The following is an 18,377-nucleotide window of genomic DNA, read 5'->3' as shown; positions in this document are numbered from 1 at the left end:
ATGCTCGGCAGACACGAGCAGGAATTGTCTGCTGCTCGGCATGCCGTTGAGACCCTGGCCGCTCAGGTCTCCGACCTCTCAGGACAGTATCAGAGTCTTCGTCTCGTGCCACCAGCTACTTCCGGGTCTTCCGAGCCTCCGGAACCTAGGGTTAATAACCCACCATGTTATTCTGGGCAGCCCACTGAGTGCCGCTCCTTTCTCACCCAGTGTGATATAGTGTTCTCTCTCCAACCCAACACATACTCAAGAGAGAGAGCTCGGATTGCCTACGTCATATCACTCCTTACTGGTCGGGCTCGGCAGTGGGGCACAGCTATCTGGGAGGCAAGCGCTGAGTGTACTAACAATTATCTGAACTTTAAAGAGGAGATGATAAGGGTTTTGATCGTTCAGTTTTTGGGAAAGAAGCTTCCTGGTCCCTGTCTTCCCTATGTCAAGGTAATCGATCCATAACGGATTACTCTATAGAGTTTCGCACTCTTGCTGCCTCCAGTAACTGGAACGAGCAGGCGTTGCTCGCTCGTTTTCTGGAGGGACTCCACGCTAAGGTTAAGGATGAGATTCTCTCTCGGGAGGTTCCATCCAGCGTGGATTCTTTGATTGAACTCGCTATTCGCATTGAACGACGGGTAGATCTTCGTCACCGAGCTCATAGAAGAGAGCTCGCGTTAACTGTGTCTCCCCTCTCTCCGACACTACCATCTTTCCCCACTGACTCAGGTGTTGAGCCCATGCAGCTGGGGGTATTCATTTCGACTAAGGAGAGGGAACGGAGAATCACCAACCGCCTCTGTCTCTATTGCGGTTCCGCTGGTCATTTTGTCATTTCATGTCCAGTTAAAGGCCAGAGCTCATCAGTAAGCGGAGGGCGACTGATAAGCGCTACTAGACGGTCCTCTCCGTCAAGTACCTGTACTACCTTACCGGTCCATCTACGCTGGACCGGATCGGCAGCTTCCTGCAGTGCATTAATAGACTCTGGGGCGGAGGGCTGTTTTATGGACCCTGGGCTCGGGAACATGACATTCCTCTCAGACAGTTAGGGAGCCCACGGTCATGTTTGCCTTGGATGGTAGTCCTCTCCCCAGTATATTATGTGAAACACTACCTTTAACCCTCACTGTAACTGGTAACCATAGTGAGACCATTTCTTTTTTGATTTTTTGTTCACCTTTTACACCTGTTGTTTTGGGTCATCCCTGGCTTGTGTGTCATAATCCTTCTTTTGATTGGTCTAGTAATTCTATCCTTTCCTGGAACGTTTCTTGTCATGTGAAGTGTTTAATGTCTGCTATTTCTCCTGTTTGTTCTGCTCCCTCTTCACAGGAGGAACCTGGTGATTTGACAGGAGTGCCGGAGGAATATCATGGTCTGCGCACGGTCTTCAGTCGGTCCAGAACCAACTCCCTTCCTCCTCACCGGTCGTATGATTGTTGTTCTGATCTCCTCAAGAAGCGTTTTGCATCCGCTCCTATCCTTGTTGCACCTGACGTCACTAAACAGTTTATTGTCGAGGTTGACGCGTCGGGGTGGGCGTGGGAGCCATTCTGTCCCAGCGCTCCGATACTGACGATGGGGGCCACCCTTGCGCGTATTTTTCTCATCGCCTGTCACCGTCGGAACGTAACTATGATGTGGCTAACCGTGAACTGCTCGCCATCCGTTTAGCCCTAGGCAAATGGCGACAGTGGTTGGAGGGCGACCGTTCCTTTTGTCGTTTGGACTGACCAAAGGAACCTTGAGTACATCCGTTCTGCCAAACGACTGAATGCGCGTCATGCTCGTTGGGCGTTGTTTTCGCTCGTTTCGAGTTCGTTATTTCTTATTGCCCGGGTACTAAGAACACCAAGCCTCATGCTTTATCCCGTCTCTTTAGTTCTTCTGTGGCTTCTACTGTTCCCGAGGGGATCCTTCCTGTTGGGCGTGTTGTCGGGTTGACTGTCTGGGGGAATTGAGAGACAGGTTAAGCAAGCACTCACGCACACTGCGTGCCGCGCGCTTGTCCTAGTAACCTTCTTTTCGTTCCTGTTTCTACTCGTCTGGCTGTTCTTCAGTGGGCTCACTCTGCCAAGTTAGCTGGCCATCCCGGCGTTCGAGGTACTCTTGCTTCTATTCGCCAGCGCTTTTGGTGGCCTACTCAGGAGCGTGACACGCGCCGTTTCGTGGCTGCGTGTTCGGACTGCGCGCAGAATAAGTCTGGTAATTTTTTTTCTGCTTCTGCTCCTGGTCTTGCTGGTTCTCAGTCTGTTCCCTGCCACCGCATCTCTCCTGTTCTTGTTCCTGCCCTTGCTGTGTCTCAGTCTGTCCCTAGTTGTTACTCTCCTGGCCTGTTTGGTCCTGTTTGCTCTAAAGCTTTCAGTTCTCTACCCGTGTCTCATTTTGTTTTTAGAGTAGTACCCTAGTTTCCCTTTTTTTCGTTTTCCGTTACGGTCCTGAGGAGAGGAGTTGGGTTCTTTCTCGGGACGCGCTGGACCGTTTGTGATCTATGATTTCCTCCGTTGCCGCCAGTGTTCCTCCTCGAGAAGGTGGCGCTCGGTGAGTGGGGGTACTGTCATGTTTTGTCTTATATTGTCTTGTCATTATGCTTTCCCTTCTGTTCGTTTCCCCCTGCTGGTCTTATTAGGTTCGTTCCCTTTTTCTATCCCTCTCTCTCTCCCTCCCTCTCTCTCCTCTCTCTATCGTTCCGTTCCTGCTCCCAGCTGTTCCTCATTCTCCTACTCACTCATTTAGTCTTTCCACACCTGTTCCCTATCTTGCCCTCTGATTAGAGTCCCTATTTCTCCCCTTGTCTTCCGTTTCTGTCCTGTCGGATCCTTGTATATTGTTCGCCGTGCTGTGTCTTGTTTCCCTCAGATGCTGCGTGTGAGCAGGAGTATTGCCTTTTTCCTTTGCTGGAATAAAGACTCTGTTTTCGCCAAGTCGCTTTTGGGTCCTCATTCACCTGCATAACATTGGGCAACTGAGATATATTGTTATGCGTTTTTTTGTTTATCTCTGGTAATATGCGACCAAACCCTGGGCAGGTAGATCCCATGCAATCTCTACCGACTCACAGAACTCACAGTTTTAAAAACTTCTTAATTTAATAGAATAGTGCCCTCAAAGCTCATCATACTGAGCGGGGTTTAGTCTGGCTTTAGATCGGGGAACAGCACCACAACTGCAGCTATGGCAGTGGCAAATTACATCATAAATGCACTTGATGAAAAGCAACATTGTGCTGCTCTGTTTGTGGATTTATCAAAGGCCTTTGATTCAGTTCACCATGAATTAGATAGACTCAGAAACATTGGTTTCAGTGAAGGGGCAGTAAATTGGTTTCGGGAACTATCTTTCTGGCAGAATACAATGTGTATATTCTGACAATCACAAGTCTAGCTTTCTTGAGATTAATAGAGGTGTGCCCCAGGGTTCCATTTCAGTTCCTGTGTTGTTCTCAAATTTTTTTTTTTTTTAAATTTGGGAAAAGGGATTCAACCAGCAAAGTTACATCTATATGCAGATGATACAGTTATGTATTCATGTGCTCCTTCTCTGGTTCAGGCTGTTGAAGAGCTCCAGACTGCTTTTCAGTCACTGCAGGCCTCCTTTTATGGTCTCAAATTGGTCTTGAATGTACAAAAAACTAAATTCATGACCTTTACCAGATCTAGAATTCTGCCAGAGAACGTTAGCATTGTCACATCTGGTGGCTTATCCATTGAAAAAACGTCAACCTACAAATACCTAGGTATTTGGTTGGATGACAAGATGTCCTTTAAAGTTCATGTGGATAATCTTGTGACAAAGCTTGAATTGAAATTGGGTTTTTATTTTTGTAATAAGGCTTGCTTCTTATGGCTGGAAAGAAGCTTGTTCAGGCCACTTTTCTCTGCCTTCTCTTCTTCTGCACCAGATGCATGGAATAATCTAGAATCCATGTTTCATCTAGATATGTTAGTGCCACTGAATTAATTTAAAATATTGATGGGAAACTCTGTTACAGAGGAGTGTAAATGCTTTTTTTTTTGTATGTTTTAATTATGTAATGTATTGATTGTTGCTGCCTTCTTAGCCAGGTCTCCCTTGAAAAAGAGATGCTGGGTCTCAATGGGCTTTCCCTGGTTTAATAAATATTAAATAAATCAATTTAAAAAACAGGCAAAGCGTCAAAACAGGACTAAGATCGAATCGTACTACATCAGCTCTGACGCTGGTCGGATGTGGCAGGGCTTGCAAACCATTACAGACTACAAAGGGAGGCACAGCCTAGAGCTGCCCGGTGGCATGAGCCTACCAGACGAGATGAACTACTAATATGCTCGCTTCGCGGCAAATAACACTGAAACATGCATGAGAGCTGTTCTGGAATGACTCTGTGATCACGCTCTCTGCTGCCGATGTTAGTAAGACCTTTAAACAGGTCAACATTCACAAGGCCGCAGGGCCAGACGGATTACCAAGACATGTACTGCGAGCACACGCTGACCAACTGGCAAGTGTCCTACTAACATTTCAACCTCTCCCTTTTTCGAGTCTGTAATACCAACATGTTTTAAGCAGACCACCATAGTCCCTGTGCCCAAGAACACTAAGGTAACCTGCCTAAATGACTACCGACCAGTAGCACTCACATCTGTAGCTATGAAAGGCAGGTCATGGCTCACATCAACACACTTATTCCAGAAACCCAAGAACCACTCCAATTTGCATACCTCCCTAACAGATCCACAAATTATGCAATCTCTATTGCACTCCACACTGACCTTTCCCACCTAGACAAAGGGAACACCTATTTGAGAATGCTATTCATTGACTACAACTCATCATTCAACAATAGTGCCCTCAAAGCTCATCACTAAGCTAAGAACCCTGGGACTAAAGACCTCCCTCTGCAACTGGATCCTGGACTTCCTGACGGGCCACCCCCAGGGGTAAGGGTAGGTAACAACACATCCGCCAAGCTGATCCTCAACACAGAGGCCCCTCAAGGGTCCATGGTCAGTCTCCTCCTGTACTCCCTGTTCGCTCATGACTACATGGCCAGGCACGCCTTCAACAAATGTAAGTTTGCCGATGACACAACAGTGGCAGGCCTGATCACCGACAACAACAAGACAGTCTACAGGGAGGAGGTCAGAGACCTGGCCGTGTGGAGCCAGGACAACAACCTCTCCCTCAAAGTGACCAAGACAAAGGAGATGATTGTGGACTACAAGAAAAATAGGACACATTCTCATCGACGGGGCTGTAGTGCAGCAGGTTGAGAGCTTCAAGTCCTTTGGTCTCCACATCACCAACAAACTAACATGGTCCAAGCACACCAAGACAGTCGTGAAGAGGGCACAACAAAACCTATTTCCCCTAAGGAGACTGAAAAGATTTGGCATGGGTGCTCAGATCCTCAAAAGGTTCTACAGCTGCACCATCGAGAGCATCCTGACTGGTTGCATGACTGTCTGGTATGGCAATTGCTCGCCATCTGACAACAAGGCACTACAGAAGGTAGTGCCTATGGCCCAGTACATCACTGGGCCAAACCTTCCGGCCATTCAGGACCTCTATACCAGGCTGTGTCAGAGGAAGGCCATAAAAATGGTCAAGGACTCCAACCACCCTAAACATAGACTGTTCTCTCTGCTACCACAGAGCAAGCGGTACCGGAGTGCCAAGTCTAGGTCCAAGAAGCTTCTAAACAGCTTCTACCCCCAAGCCATAAGTCTCCTGAACAGCTAATCAAATGGCTACCTAGACTATTTTCATTGCACCCCCCACCCGGAATGCCGCTGCTACTCTCCGTTATTATCTATTGTCATGACGTGGCCTTCTTTGGGTATAGCGAGTGGCTTCCCCCTCTCTTCCTCCAACACCCAGGTTCTGTTATCTCAGGTCGTAAATTCCTAATTTTTCTCTTTCCTGTCATTCTCAGTCCACACCCACTTCCCTTTGTCCACCAAGCCGTCATATCGCCTTCGCCCACTAGGGAACCTCCCCTATCATTTCCTTGTAACCATATCTACTGTGTTGTTTGTTTATGCATTTCTGTGATTATTTAGTTAGTTAGTAAATAAATGATTAAGACAATTGATGTATGGATGATTCATAGTAAAGGCTGAGTTCGTGCAGATAACCAACAATTTACAATGTTTGGATTGAGACTAACGTGAGGTAAAGAAGAATTAATTCTTTAGAAGACTAATTGATCAGATATGAAAATATCTGGAGTTATATTAGGAAAATTGTAACGTTGTAATCTTAAGATTTTCCTTGGTGTCCTGACTTCCTAGTTAATTACATTTACATGATTACTTTAATCACGTAATAATAACTACAGAGAATTGATTTGATAAAATAAGTCTTCGCTTTAATGATGCCAAAGACACAACACTATGCATAGTCACTTTAATAACTCTACCTACATGTACATATTACCTCGATTACCTCGACTAACCGGTGCCCCTGCACTCTAACTCTTTACCGGTACCCTCCTGTATAAAGCCTTGCTATTGTTATTTTACTGCTGCTCCTTAAGTACTTGTTACTTTAATTTCTTATTCTTATTCGTATTTTATTTGTATTGTTTTTTAACTGCATTATTGTTAGGGGCTCGTAAGTAAGAATTTCACTGTAAGGTCTACGTGACTAATACAATTTGATTTGATTTGCATTTCCAGGCAAGTAAAATTCTGTATTTCATCTATCTATATATTTTTTAACCTTTATTTAACTAGGCAAGTCAGTTAAGAACTAATTCTTATTTTCAATGACGGCCTAGGAACAGTGGGTTAACTGCCTGTTCAGGGGCAGAACAACAGATTTGTACATTGTTAGCTGGGGGATTTGAACTTACAACCTTCCAGTTACTAGTCCAATGCTCTAACCACTAAGCTACCCTGACTCCCAGTACACCTTCTGCAATATAAATACTGTACAAAAGCAAGTACTGTATAATGACATACACTGCAATACTGTAAAATTGACTGTATTATACTGTAAAAAAAAAGTAAATGCTACCGTAATCGGAATGAATAAATGAATGAATGGATGAATGAATGAAATTGATTTAGGGGAGGAGTTTGTATTTCACAGTATTTTACTGTAATTACAAGGGAGTGGTGCATGCACGTTGGCTGCTAGGTATAGTGTTAACACATTGCAGCATATTAATGCATATTTGGTGTTTTATATAACTTGCACTTCTAGAGGCCTTTGAAAAAACTGGCAGCGGCTACAGGGCAAACCAGACCAAAAGGACATGGCAAAATGCTTGTCACGTTTAGTCCCGCTCCCCCTCTCCGGCGCTCAACGTTGCCAGTTGTCGCATCATTACGCGACACTTGCCACCATCTGCACCTCATGACACACACCTGGACTCCATCACCTTCCTGATTACCTCCCCTATATCTGTCACTCCCCTTGGTTCTTTACTGCGGCGTTATCGACTCTGTTTCTCTTTCATGACTGTACACTTTTCGTGTTTCGTACTATGTTCTATTTATTATTACATTTGCGCTCCTTGTACTTGCTTCCCCACATCCCAGCATACACATTACAATTAATGACTTGCTGCCACTCCACTCTGTCCGGTATACATATTAAATTGATGGGGCAAAACAACCACATATGAGTTAAATTGGTTACAGCATTCTCACTCACGGGTGCAACAAATATAGACTCTTACAAGGCATACCTCAAAATGTGTTAATCAAACAGAAACAACAATACCATGCACCCACTAGCGGTCAAAATGTTTTTGCCTTCTACAGATACGGTACTGTATTCTGTGAGGTGGAATTACAGTACCATTTGAAATACAGCAATTTCCCCACAATGTAACATAATATACAGTGTGCAGTAAATAGTAAAACATTTAAACGTTTTTTTGTTGTTGACTGTTGATTATACCTTAAATGACAGTTTTCTGTTACAGTGCATGTTCATGCTTCCATTAATTTCATTACCAGTTTTCAATAGCCTCCCCATGCCGTGTTCCCAGACAGCACTTTAATCTCAGCAAACGCACAATCAATTTCAGGCGGTCCTGGCGGGATGTCTGTTTATCCAAGGACTGAGAGAGCATGATGGAAGGGTATGCCCAGGGGAGGGCAGGATACAGCGTTCCAGAGACACTAGGATTGTGTCCTCAAACAAATCTGTGTGTGGGTATTAGCTTTAGGGGAGTGTGTGTGTGTGTGTGTGTGTGTGTGTGTGTGTGTGTGTGTGTGTGTGTGTGTGTGTGTGTGTGTGTGTGTGTGTGTGTGTGTGTGTGTGTGTGTGTGTGTGTGTGTGTGTGTGTGTGTGTGTGTGTGTGTGTGTGTGTGTGTGTGTGTGTGTGTGTGTGTGTGTGTGTGTGAGTGTGCGTGCGCGTGTGCGTGTGTGCGTGTGTGCTTCCCGTGAATGTCCACTTGTCTATGTCAGATTATAATTTATATTTCACTATTTCATTGCTGTAATGTAAAATATGGCTGGGTTCCTAAAAAGCTGTCCGTTGAGGCAAGGGGGGAAATGATCTGGCCATGAGTGATCATCTGCTTTGGGCTTGAGACAGTTCCGGTGCCCAACTGCCCACTACCCTGCCCAGCAGCAGCAGCAGACAGTATTATTTCATTTGGACGGTTGATCAATCAGTTTGGTTGCATTCGTTTAGACACAGCCAGGCATGTGGTCCTTCTGTAGCTCAGTTGGTAGAGCATGGCGCTTGTAACGCCAGGGTAGTGGGTTCGATCCCCGGGACCACCCATACGTAGAATGTATGCACACATGACTGTAAGTCGCTTTGGATAAAAGCGTCTGCTAAATGGCATATATTATGATGTGCCAATGGGTCGGTTATACATGAGATGGTACAACCAACAACCAGGCCCTCTAACAGTTTCTCCAAATATTGGAGATGTGGAAGGAACCTGTTGATGGACTTGTGGCAAAGACATTCACTGCCCAAGTGTTCAATTCATTTTAAATATAGAGAAACCTTTATAATAGAGGTCAAATAGCCTGATTCCATGTATGGATATCATATAATGGCAGGTCGTATCCCCGATGTCATCATTACACATGCCATTCAATAGACATTCTATTAATAATACGTAATATGACCCTTTGTAAGACCCGCTATCTGATTAAAGTCTGAACATCCAACCTTGGATAAATCATATTGTCATTAATGTTTTATTAATTTGAAATTTCAGTCCAGATAACTTTAGCCTACTTTTAGTCGAAATGGACTTTATTGCCTCAGGCTGGTACCTGCAGATTGGATGTAAACCCGGGGGATGCCAGTTACATTAACGAATGTCACAGAGAAGCCAAGCTATCCCCATAACTCTTCAACGTTCCACCTGCTCTGCAACTTCACAGGAACATTTGAGCAGATTGCATTGTGTAAGGGTAAACGTCTAGCCGAGTTTGTCTATGTTGTTGACGTTTGAAATCCAAGGGTACAACTGTGCTCTCAGATATGTAAGTCATGAGTTTATGTGTCTACAGAGTTTTAACTTGAAAGCAAGTGTTTGTGGGGCTAAACACAGACTTTGGAAGCTTTGCAGTGTGCACTTCAAATTCAAGATCTCGGATTATAGACCTGAGTTTAACAAGTAGAATATAGTCCTCTCACCTGTACAAAATCAGTCTATGATCTGTAGATCTGTATGCCTGTAGTGGCATCATGATAGTGATATTATCCTCATGATCCACAACTAGGACAATGACCGATGTTGCTGCAGCTTTCATCAAAATGCCATTACAAAAATGTTAAAGGTACATTATTCCAGGAGCCAAGAGTCATCTGGCCATGCCAACATAATGAAACCATGATGACTCCTCTAAGCAAAGGTTTATCGTCACAAAAAAAAGTGCTTTACAGTAAATGCAGCGATAACTTGATGATTGGTCTTCATGGTCCCCAGATGACAACCCTGACCCACATGCATGATTTTATGGTATTAATATAATGACATAAATATAGCTCTCGTGTCAGGGGCTATAATCATTCTCAAAACAGCTCCAATGGTACCAGAAACACCAGGAAAATGTTGGTTAGGAGTTTACCAGACCCAGATTAAGCATATCCCTGGACAAAAAAAAACACCTTTTCACCCCAGTAGTAGTCTTATCTGGTGCAGATCGGCCTGATGTATGTTTATCGTATGCTCATCCTTGAACCTCGGCCAGACGTAGTACTTTAAAAAAAATATCCTTGGAAACAGAAGAAGAGAGATCATCCTTGAGTCCCACCCTGCTGTGGAAGTCACTCCCTATAGAGGTATTTAGAGGCTTATGGATTTAAATGTCCATGTGGCTTTCATACCTGGGGCTGTCGCTGTCCTCTGGCCCACATCTGCATCTGCTGCACTGTTTACAAGGCCACTACAGATCACTGGAGATCTATCTGCATGGCTGATAGGTGATGCGGGTAATTTATCACTGGACCAGCAGGATTTATAGTATAGTATATTTACGGAGTTTGTTTCCTAAACACTATATCCAAAAATGTTTCACATTTGTGTTTTTTCATCAGAAATTATTACCTTCATGTGTGTGTAAAATATTACTGTTCTCAGATTTTTTTATTCATACATTTCAGAATTATTTTTGTAAAATGTTATATATCTATTATTTAGCTGGAATGGAGTGTTCTCTGTTTCACCTAGCTATCGTAAAATGAATGCACTGGCTGTAAGTCATTCTGGATAACAGCATCTGCTAAATGTTTACGTACAGATCTCATATTACTGTATTGAATTGAGTTTCTTTTTATATTTCACAAATGTATCATTTGTACATTTCTTTATAAAACATGTATTTATTTGTTACATTTGACTGTGTAAAAACTAGCAGTACTGAAATTAAACCATCAAGTCTGTCATTGAACAACCCCATGCCATGATTGGATAGTGAAAAAACACGCCAATCTCTTTCATCATTTCTTTAACACCACCCACCCCCACCCCACTGGATGGTTGAGCTAACATAGGCTAATGTGATTAAGTAACAAAGGGTCAGATCCTTTTAAACAATAAAAGTTAATTTACCAACATTTCTGAAAATGGATATATAGCGATTTGGAATGAAACTTCCTTTTCTCCCTTACTAAAAAACACATACCAATTGTCGCTGAAATGGAAATATTTCCTCCAAACCAGTGTGCAAAACTATTAAATGTCATTAAAACCAGAAACCTGTTGATTAATTTCAAATGCATATCGATGTTGACGCATGTAACGTCTGTCGTTAAAAGGAGACCAAGGTGCAGCATGGTAGGCGTACATTTTCTTTCCACAAAAAAACAATAAACAGCTCAACGAACTTAAAGCTAGGATTCCAAACACATGAAACACACAAAGACAATATCCCACAACAGAAGGTGGGAAAAAGAGCTGCCTAAGTATGATCTCCAATCAGATAGACAGCTGCCTCTGATTGGGAACCATACTCCGCCAACAAAGAAATATAAACATAGATTTCCCACCCTGGTCACACCCTGACCTACCAAATAGAGAATTTAAAGGATCTCTAAGGTCAGGGCGTGACAACACAATTGCTCTGTACATTGAATGCAATTGATTAGTGGGCATTACCCATGATTCTTATCAATTCGCAAAAGCTTCACTTTTTGTGGATTAAAAGCTAATAGAAGCCTGGTCGAATTGATGTCATTCCAACCAGTTTTGCCCACGGCGAACCAGGTTCATGTTCACTTGATTTAATAGATTTAGATTTCTATTCTTCTCCCTGTAGAACAGATCTTAAGATATTTGAAACTTGATAATATTGTCTCAGGGGTGGACGAACTGGAAATACTGTTATGCTTGCCCTGGGGCGATGTTTTCTTAATCTCTCAGTCACTCATTAATTCAATTAATCAGTCGGTTTACCTGAAACACTCACTGAACACAAATCTTTACCTTTGTGGTGATGATAAAGTGGGGGTCTTGTCCAGAGTAAAAAAGTAACAAGTTGTCACTGACATTTTCCCAATCCTCCATGGCCGGACCCACAGGCAGCTTGACGTTTATTGTCACTAATCTTCCCTGGAGGCAGACCTGAGTGATTTACACTAGATGGGCCAGCTGCAAAGTCAAAATTGTCTATATTGCAACAAAAAAATAAGTTCTTAATTATGTTACTTTGTGGCTGTGCTAGCTAGTGACAACTCTTCAGAGCTGCCTCCAGGTCAAGATTCATGACAATTAATGCCAATCTGTGACAGTCAGCCAAAAACCACCCGTGGCTGACAATACCGTCGCCCAATGGAGATGCCAATTTTTTTTTTTTTGCCCTTGGTTCCTTAGGATCGCTGTTACCATTGGTGGCATGGTAACAGCAATATAATATTAACATTAACATAATATTAAAAATACTAACATTTTTACATATACTGTACGTCATGAAAGGAAAGTCACCATTGGTGCCTGACTGTCATTAATTAAAGTTCCACAGTCAGTCAGTCTACGTCAGTCTATGTCAGTAATTGTCATTGAGTCCCATTGTGGTAACCAATCTAGTTCCATGAAACAGATGGTTCCTCAGTTGGTGACTATGGGAAAAGGAACAAGCAATCGACCCACCAGAGTGACAATGCTCCCCATTTCCACTTTAGACCTTGCTGGTCCCAACAGGGGAGATGCACTGTCATGCCACGACAATGTTTTGCAGAGACACAATGGATATGTCCCAAATGGTACCCTATTCCCTACATATTGCACTTTTTTTCTGCACTACCCTATGGGCCCTGGTCAAATAGGGAATAGGGTGCTATTTGGGACACAGGTAAAGAGAGAAGACTGATACTGCGACATGCTGATAGTCCATTAATAACCTATTAACACAGGGAATATTTTCATTGCATCATTTGATCACACAGTATGTCATATTCATAGGTAGCTTCTACAGAGATGGTTTTTCCAGACTATTTCAGCGTTGAAACGTCACGTCCAATGTCCAAACTTCAACAGGGGGTAATAAACAGAACAGATGGGTTGATGGGAATTTAAATGGCATTCAATTTACCCCACAGAGTCCCCATCACAGCTCTCCTAGATCAACTCCCAGAATGAATTGCAGTGGAACTCAATTTATTGTCCGGTTAGGCGCATTGTTGGATCAGGAACAGTATTGCTCAACACACACACACACACACACACACACACACACACACACACACACACACACACACACACACACACACACACACACACACACACACACACACACACACACACACACACACACACACACACACACACACACACACACACACACACACACACACACACACACACACACACACACACACACACACACACACACACACACAATGCACCAGCAGTTCATATATAGTAAATAAACCCAAAGAATTATCTGAAAATTTATGCTTTGTCATCTTTCAATAGAACAGGAATTGAAGGCATATAATGATCCTGTCCAGCGCAAAACAACACCAGTACAGTTACTAATCCCTTTGTTTACCAAGAGTAGCATAATGTAATCTAGATTGCAAAGAATTATGGAGAGATTAAAAGGAGGTCCCATCTCTACGTTCCAGCTAACGTCTAAGTGGATGGATACGAGATCTATCATATGTATGTAAAGCTGTGTATGGAGACAAAGCCAAGGTATATATGATCTGATTCCAGTGGGAATATCCCATGTGAATAAGGTCTATTTTACAGTCCTCTCAAGTAATGAAACAGCTGGAGCTATTTTTGGTGTCTCAACATTCCATTTCCACAACACGTCCACTATACAATATTCAAGCCCAGCTGTTACCTGCAGCTCCTTGGGATGTGTTAAAAGGTCTGATGGGACTGATGATGCAGCTTCATGATTCTTATTATTGCCATTTATGTCGAACAATATGTTCCAAGTTGGACCGACTCATTAGACACTGTGGCCAAGCAGACGTTTTTTTTTTGGTGTGACCACCACAGGCAGATCTGAACAACGTAGGCGCACACATACAGTTGCATTCCTGGTTCAAAGGTTATTTTGCTCTTTGGATAAGGTGCACAACAGTGCACCTTGGAGAGAATCTCTAATAGGCAGTTTATTAAGCCTTTGACAGAGGAGACGACAGGACCACATCCCTAGATCTCTCCATCTGCGCCCGCTCAAAGGGTAGCAGGGATGTACCACAGGCCATCATCCAATGAGGCCCTGCCAATTAAGATGGCCACAACCAGTAAGAAGGATGCGTTTTCTGATCATGCACTCAGGTGCATGCATGTTTTAACAGTTGCACCTTGTGCATGGTAACATTCTGCTGTCTATTCTCATACGCAACACATACATCTCGCCTAGTCGCGTCAAAAGGACCAGGAATCCATCAAGGAAGTGCGTCAGAGATTGATTGTCCAATTAAAACTTTTCCCCAAATGCCATTAACGTCTGTCTCTGTTGAGGAGTAAAAACAAACTATTTGCCAACTCACAATGTTCCCTCAGAGTTTTGGAGCACTGCCCATCCACTTTATTTCCTGGTCTCACACTGGGGGCTGAGGCAGCTCTCCAGACCATTACGTTATGTTTCAGCACCAGATGCAGCAGCCTGTGTTGAAGGGTGTTTAAATGAGGCTTTTATGTCCCGTGTGCGTAAATAATTTTTGACATTTTACATCCACAATACGTATACTGTCCCCAGCGGTGTCATGTCCATAGGAAAAAAGCCATTTCAGACTAGCACGTTAGAGCGGCTAGCTCGTTTGACTCTCTTAGCTGGCAATGTTGGTAGACTTTAGAAAAGCAGGCAATAACTAGACGTACTGAATAGGACTCGCATTCCTTTCAATCTTTTTACTCTGCTTTTTAGCAGAGACGCGCAGGTTGTTTCTTTTAAAAATTAACCACCATTCAGAGGGACACAGACGGCTCAAGAGGTATGCTTAGACGTGCATAAAAATAAACATGTACCTTTTGACATAGATCCAAGCGTAATGATTATGGCTCTAGATTACAGGAGAATGCTGTTTCAGTTTGTTTCTTTTTAAGTGAAATTCTGTTACTTACGGACGGGGAGCCTAGCACCTCTGCGAACAACCCCCCCCCCCTACTACAGTGAACTGGTCAATGTTGTCCACGTTTAACCCATCACGTCACAAAACTATTGACCCTTTACGTGACCATTCTAAAAAGGTATTTTGATGTACTGTTTTTTTTTTTTTCAGAGAGAAAAATCTCATCTTGTGTCAGCCGTTGTGTGTGTACTTTCTGAGGACATGGTCTCCCAGGAGAGCGTTGCCATTGGCTCAGTGGGACCACTCCGTTTATTGCTTTCACTGTCTCTTCATTCCCAGCACAGTTGAAACACAGAATTGGTGACAGACATCAAGAGGTGGCACGTATGGCACGTCGTCACGATAGTATGGAGATGTTTACTGAGGATGCATCAGGGAGATGTATACATTCTCCGTGTCACTGATTCAATATATTTTACACAGTCGCTAGGTCCAGTAGGTGCCAATGCTTTTGCCGCGGAGCAACACTGCCACTCAGGGGCACACATCACAACTTTTCTACAGGAGACAGACATATGAATGGTATGAATCTGAAGTAAAAAAGGACATGGTGTAACTGGTGAAAAGTATGTCCTTGTATTCACTGGATCATCTTTATTGATTCTCTATGTTATACTTTTAATAGCATTTCACAAAGCACAGTTCAATTTGAAAACAACTTTCATAAAAACAGAATTCAGTTCAAGATATTGGCTGGAGTTCGTCAACATTTTTGGGGTTCAAAATCAAACTGGAGAATACTTGTTTTACTTGCCTAACCATGTCCAATGTAGCTGATTATACATGCATTGTTAGTGATAACACTTTAACCAATTTAGAGCCACAGAAATGCATGAGTCTATTACCTTGGGGCTTAGCTTTACAGTATAACAAGGAAAGTGCTCTGTGGTTTGTTGGCAAAAGCTATTCTATGATGTTTCAGTACTAAACCAATTTGGTTTTGTCAGCTCTGACAAGACACAGGCAATGAAACAAAGTGCGTTAACCCTTTGTAGGCAAACAGGGTATAAGAAACCTATTGAAACTAAATGGGACCAACAGGAAAAATACAACGTTTCCATCCATTGACATTTAAGTTTTTTTTTATCAAACTAAAGTTCCTACTTCATAATTTACTCGCTTTCTCTCTCTCTCTCTTGTTTAACTGGTGCCTAGCTACTCGTCCTCATGGTGCTCGCAGAAATCATGGCAACAGACAGTTACCATGGTGATAAATGTCATGAACTCTTGGAAGTCCAATTCCGAGTCTCCATCCGTGTCCAGGCTCTCCATCAAACTGTCCATAGTAGCCTGGTCCTTCACTTGCTGAGGGCAAAAACAGTAGATAAGATATGGTCATATTTGATTGGCTAAAGGTGCATTCGGCAATATTTACGGCTGGTTTATGGTCATTCCACCCATTGATTCTAGAATAATAATGTACGAAGGCCTCATGAGCTTAGTGCAACAAAGTCTGTAAAATGACTTATGATTTATTGATAAATGCACATACGCTGTAAACATAGCCTAGATCCAAACCGCACGTTCAATTTAAACAACAACGTATTAAATATTGTAGTGAAAATGTGGTAGTCATATACTCACCCCTGTAAGGGCTGGCAGCTCCTCATTGATCAAGTCTTTCAGTTCACACTTCTTCAGTTTGTGCTTGTCCCCTTCTTTCTCTGCATACTTATGGAACACCTCCATGATGGTGGCCAGTGAACTCTCCAGATCAGTCATTGTGGTTTGTAATGCGATCTACAAAGTAGAGCAAAAAAGCATTTCATCTCTAGGCCTAGCGTGTGACATAAACAACAGGGTCTTCATTCATTTGAGTTTGCTACAGCAGGGAAATAGTCCCGCAGCAACAGGAAATATGAATTATTATGGGGATAATAACCAAATGGACATTTTTTTTGTAGGGGTTGAAACATTTCTCATCAGGGAAAATCAAGTCGGAAATGTCAAAGTGGAAATGACAAACTTCCGAAGTATTTTGAAACCTCAAATATACTACAAGACGTTTCCTTCGTTGGAGGAACCTGCAAACAGGGTGATAAAACATTAAGATCCTACACCTGTAAGCAGTCATGTAACTTAAATACATCACATGATGACATTCTATCTCTCAGACAACAACAACAACAAAAGGACAGCTCAGTGATTAGCGGGGAGTAATGAAGATACTCGTACAATTTAAAATAACCTTTGAAGCCTGTCATTACACTATACAAATCCCCAAATCAAAGTCCATGAACGAATGCCTCCAAAACAAGCAGATACAGTAGAACATCTTGACTTACCAGTGAGTCTCGGACTGGAACAAAGGTTATTTGCGGATGAGAGTGAGTAGTGGCTGTGGAGGAACAAAGACTATAGGCTTTTATAGTTGGTGTGGGGAGGGCCTAGTGCCTCTGGTCAACCACCCTGCCAGTCCAGCACACTGACCAATAGGCTCTTTTTCACCCTCTCACTCCACTCTATTCTCACACAGAATTCACCATTGATGGCTATGCCAGTCTTTTACCATGTTATAGTGGTCCATTTACAGTGTTGTTTGAATACCATTCTTTTGTATGACATTGTGACATTGAGCTGAATTTGTGGATTTGAGCTTCCAGGTTTACAACTGATGTGTAAGAAAGGGATAACACTCGATTGCACTATATTATAATAGGCTATCTAATGTTCATATGATTGCACAGGCCTTGAAAGCATTGTCCAACGAATTAGGCAAAACAAACAAAGAGGACTTTCACCCTCTCCCCCTATGCGCCTTCCTAACCCCCACCGTTAAACCACTTTACCTGTGATTGTGAAGAGGATTTTCCATGCATGGCCATTTGTATTGATCTCTTAGACTTTAGGACCTTCTGGTTGCCACAATCCCCACCAACGTTTTGTCTGAGACAATGGCCTGTTTCAGAGGAAATGGATGGTTGTGCATGTTAATGAACACATTTCTTTTCACTTGTGGAGTTGGCCAGACGTGTGCCCTATACACCCCCTGACTACTAAGCAGGCACACCCGTTCATGTCAAACTCATGTAAAAAAAGAAGTGAAATATGCTGTCGTGTTTCACCATTATGAATAGATAGATGCCTGAACTGTAGGAATGATAAGTGTTACAGTTATCTAGAGCAGAAATAGGAGGGCGCGGATTTAGTTGATTTACTATTGAGCTAAGACTTCCAAATGTGAAGTGTCCAAAGTGTAGGTATGCATAAACTACAAAAAGCTTAACCTACAGTAACAACATAATCCCTTACCATTTCATTAAAAGAGGTTAAAAAAATGTTTTGATCAAGTTCCAGAACACATTGAATTCCTGTTCTACTGACTTCACCCTCCCACGAACTCCCTCAACTTTCTGGCCAGCATCTGTTTTGCATTCTTCTCAGG

The 18,377-nt window shown here is 42.8% G+C and overlaps 1 protein-coding gene across 1 annotated transcript; it reads right to left on the bottom strand.

Moving 5' to 3' along the window:
* Window positions 1-15,547: 15,547 nt before the first annotated feature.
* LOC124011306 (protein S100-B-like) lies at window positions 15,548-17,416 on the bottom strand. Its single transcript, XM_046324535.1, has 3 exons — window positions 17,278-17,416; window positions 16,577-16,732; window positions 15,548-16,297 (listed from the first exon to the last, which is right to left on the bottom strand). The coding sequence occupies exons 2-3, from the start codon at window positions 16,712-16,714 to the stop codon at window positions 16,148-16,150; spliced, it is 288 nt and encodes a 95-aa protein (XP_046180491.1). The 5' UTR covers window positions 16,715-16,732; window positions 17,278-17,416; the 3' UTR covers window positions 15,548-16,147.
* Window positions 17,417-18,377: the final 961 nt, after the last annotated feature.

This window comes from Oncorhynchus gorbuscha, linkage group LG23 (genome assembly GCF_021184085.1).
Source record: "Oncorhynchus gorbuscha isolate QuinsamMale2020 ecotype Even-year linkage group LG23, OgorEven_v1.0, whole genome shotgun sequence".
Lineage (NCBI taxonomy): Eukaryota > Metazoa > Chordata > Actinopteri > Salmoniformes > Salmonidae > Oncorhynchus > Oncorhynchus gorbuscha.
The sequence above is the reverse complement of the archived record's forward strand: the minus strand, read 5'-3'. Positions and strand labels throughout refer to the sequence as shown.